This window comes from Symphodus melops (assembly GCF_947650265.1).
Source record: "Symphodus melops genome assembly, chromosome: 17".
Classification (NCBI taxonomy): domain Eukaryota; kingdom Metazoa; phylum Chordata; class Actinopteri; order Labriformes; family Labridae; genus Symphodus; species Symphodus melops.
In genome coordinates, this window is record NC_136707.1 from 23991342 (window position 1) to 23994899 (window position 3558).

At 47.8% G+C, this 3558-nt stretch overlaps 1 protein-coding gene across 1 annotated transcript in view; it reads right to left on the reverse strand.

Annotated features, from left to right (window-relative positions):
• Positions 1-2290, reverse strand: part of ca10b (carbonic anhydrase Xb) — a 7823-nt gene extending 5533 nt beyond the window's left edge. Inside the window, exons 1-3 of the mRNA XM_079366441.1 lie at positions 1742-2290; positions 402-497; positions 1-57 (exon numbers count right to left, since the gene is read on the reverse strand). The exon at positions 1-57 is cut by the window's left edge and continues 16 nt beyond it. Of these exons, the coding sequence (XP_079222567.1) occupies positions 1-57; positions 402-497; positions 1742-1927 (339 nt within the window). The 5' untranslated portion in view covers positions 1928-2290. The remainder of the gene's footprint in view (positions 58-401; positions 498-1741) is intronic.
• Between the last annotated feature and the right edge of the window lie 1268 nt (positions 2291-3558).

The following is a 3558-nucleotide window of genomic DNA, read 5'->3' on the forward strand; positions in this document are numbered from 1 at the left end:
GGTGATGGTGTCTCTGTTCAGCATGCGGTTGAGGAAGGAGTTGGAGTTTTCAGAGAGCTGAGAAGCAGAAAAAAGTAGAGTCGAGAGGGATTAAATATTTATGATGAAAACACAGTACAACACACACACACACACACACACACACACACACACACACACACACTCCGCTGTGAACCTTGTGTTGTCTTTTACCCGTGGTCTACAAACACCGGCGGTTAGCTTGTGCTAGCGTGCGTTAGCTAGCAGTAAACATCGACCCCTGAAGAATCAGATTACCTGCCTCTTTCTTCTTCTGCATTAAAGCTGAATAACTGTCGGTGTCAGTTGTTGTATCTGAACAGTGCAGCCTGTTGTGTTTCTGAGTTTATGATGTTTCTGTGACTCGAGGAGGACGTGCTGACCTTTATGAAGATGGAGACCACAGCGATGCCGTGAGGACTCTTCGCTGCCTCGGTGTAGTTGGCGTACAGGTCGTGGTTGTAATGGATCAACTGGACCTGAAAGAGAGACACCGTTACTGTGAGGAGAGAAACCTGCAGGCTTTCAGTTGTTTCCTCGATCTGCACGAGAATAAAGGATAGAATATGTAACTCTGCAGTCTAAACTCTAATCATCACAGAGAGCTGCCCCCCTCCTCTCACACAGCTCTGCATGTGGTGGACACTGTAGCTTCAGTGTTTAGCCAGCTCTGCATGTGGTGGACACTGTAGCTTCAGTGTTTAGCCAGCTCTGCATGTGGTGGACACTGTAGCTTCAGTGTTTAGCCAGCTCAGCATGTGGTGGACACTGTAGCTTCAGTGTTTAGCCAGCTCTGCATGTGGTGGACACTGTAGCTTCAGTGTTTAGCCAGCTCTGCATGTGGTGGACACTGTAGCTTCAGTGTTTAGCCAGCTCTGCATGTGGTGGACACTGTAGCTTCAGTGTTTAGCCAGCTCTGCATGTGGTGGACACTGTAGCTTCAGTGTTTAGCCAGCTCTGCATGGGTCTGTAAAGCTTTCTGCGTTCTAACCTCTCTCCATGTTTCATCTCCAACATTGATCCTAGTTTGAGCAGCTTTCTGCTGCTGGAGCTTATTAGAAACATGCAGAGGCTTTTTAGCTCGGGTACAATCACTTCTATCTGAAGCAGTTCCACTGCCCGCTTCCATCGCTGCAACACCTGTTCACCTGATAACTGCTCTCATATCTGGCAAACCCAGGGGCGTCCAAAACAGCCTTCAAAGCCCCGCCTACCTTCTCTGGTCCAATCAGATCCAGAGCATTCAGGAGCAGAATCTAAAGTTAGAAGGAGGACATACTGGCTGCTGCATTGTTGTCAGAGAAGCTTCAACACAGCAGGTTTCCTTCATGATCACACAGGAAGAGAGCAGCTCTCTGATTGGCTGATTGATCACACAGGAAGAGAGCAGCTCTCTCTCTACACAGCTGACCTTTAATGTTTATGGTAAAGAAAAAGATCTACTTAAACCTTAATTGTAAGAAGCAGACATGTTTGCATGATGATAACTGACTGAATGATGCTCCAAAGGAAACAAGATGAGTTAAAGACTCAGATCGGTGAGTTCTCTGTTATCGAGAGATTCACTGTGAGTGTGTGAGTCTGAAACAGAATAATCCTGCGGTCATTAATCATAATAAGCCTCTTAATGACACCAATTATGTCATCAGCCTGTTTGTTTTTACTGCTCTGTCTCCTGTACGGACCTGTGTGTGTGTGTGTGTGTGTGTGTGTGTGTGTTTACCTCTCCTGGGAAGCCCTGCCCGTTGAGGAGGTGCTCTGATCCTGACGCGTCCTCGCTGCCAAAGTGGAGGCGGACCTCCTCCAGCCTGTAGCTGTAAGCCAGCGGCCCCCCCGAGATGTTCACCAGGTGGGCTTTGTCGGGTCGCAGGGACACGTGCTTCCCCGTATTGTACATGGTCCCGCCCATCTACATACAAACACACAGACAGATGAGAGTGTGTTAATGTCTGTAAATGTGTGTGAAGTGTGTTGTTGTAAATCCACTCTGATCCTGTATTTGATCATGTCTATAAACCCCTCTATTTCAGCCCTGCTCAGAACAGGCTGTTTCTGTGTCTGTAGCTTTAAATATGTAAATGAGCTGTGTCTGACCACGCCCCCTCTCTGGAAGGGCTCGGGTGTACGCGCTGCTTTCTGGCTCCATGTCCTATTGTTTACGGTGAGAAGGCAGACTCAGAGGGCAGAACAAACACCTAGCTGTGGGAGTGTCACCCACCTGGGGGAGGGGCTACTGCCCTTTGTGATGTCATGAAGGGAACATCTCCAAACGGCCTGTTTGAGCACACATTTTCTGAACAGTGGAGCAGGCAGGAGACGGAGAGGATGGACTTTTCTCATCATTGGGGGGTTTGGAGACAGACTGGAGACACATGTTAGAGACACATGGAGCAGAGGATTCTGGGTAATATGGGACCTTTAATGTTCACGTATAGTGACAGCAAAGCAGCAGAAAGTGAGAATAGAACATAAATAAGTGATAAGTGAGTTTGTGTAACAGCTGGAACAAACTGTAAGCAGCTTCTCCCCCGTGCATCACTTCTCCTTCCTCTCTCTAACATATGCTACATGACACTTCACACACAGCGCTGTAATGAGCCGTGTTGTATTCTGAACACGGGATCCCCGTCGCCCGCAGCAGAGCGTCCCAGCAGCTCGCTCTTCTGACTCAAAGAGCTGCCACGCTTTAATGAGTGCAGCGTGTCGCTCCGAGGACGGAACAAGAGGACAGTTCAGCTTCACTCTGGATATCAAAGAGAAGTTTAACTTTAACCCTTTGTTGACTGTTTTATCCCAGCAGCAGTGGTCACTACAACGGTTGTTTAGAGTTTGAACTTCTTTTTAAATGTGCTTTAACGTTTCTTTATGATGTGTTTTGTGAAACTTACTGCACAGGACGTTGGTCCACCTTGGCTGTTTTAAATAATATAAATAAAGTTGACGTGACTTTGCTGTGTTCTGTTCGTTTATGATAATAATTATAGGTTGAGTTTATAAAGCAGCTTTTAAAGGACTCGAGGACGCTCTCCATGGTCCACACAGAGAGAAGGTAAGAGGGTGTGGAGGTCTGAGGGGAGGGTGCTCCAGCGGGTGGGGGGGGGGGGGGGGGGGGGGGGGGGTCCCACCTGCTGACATTGGACGAGTCCTGAGCGTCTACAGAGTGCTTCATGTTGTCAGTGGGTCTTTTTTAGGTCTTAAATCCTCGGCCTGCTTTAAGTCCTTGTCTTGCTTTCTTTAAGGATTATGTGGTGAAAAGATTCAGCGCTGGTGAGTAATGGTTCGATTTCATACAAACCCCGGCAGTGACACGCCACGATTAAAGTCAGGCTGAGCGCTTGCTCCTCATTTATAATACACAAACAGCCGGAATGAATACGTGGATGCAGCGCTGTCATACAATATGTATGATGAATATAGCTGGCGTGCGGGTACACAGCATTAATGGTTTATGCGTTGCCGGCGGCGTTTGGAGGAGCTGACAACATGAGGCCACATGAGCAAGAGGAAAATCCGTTTTAATCCACACAAACAGAATCACTT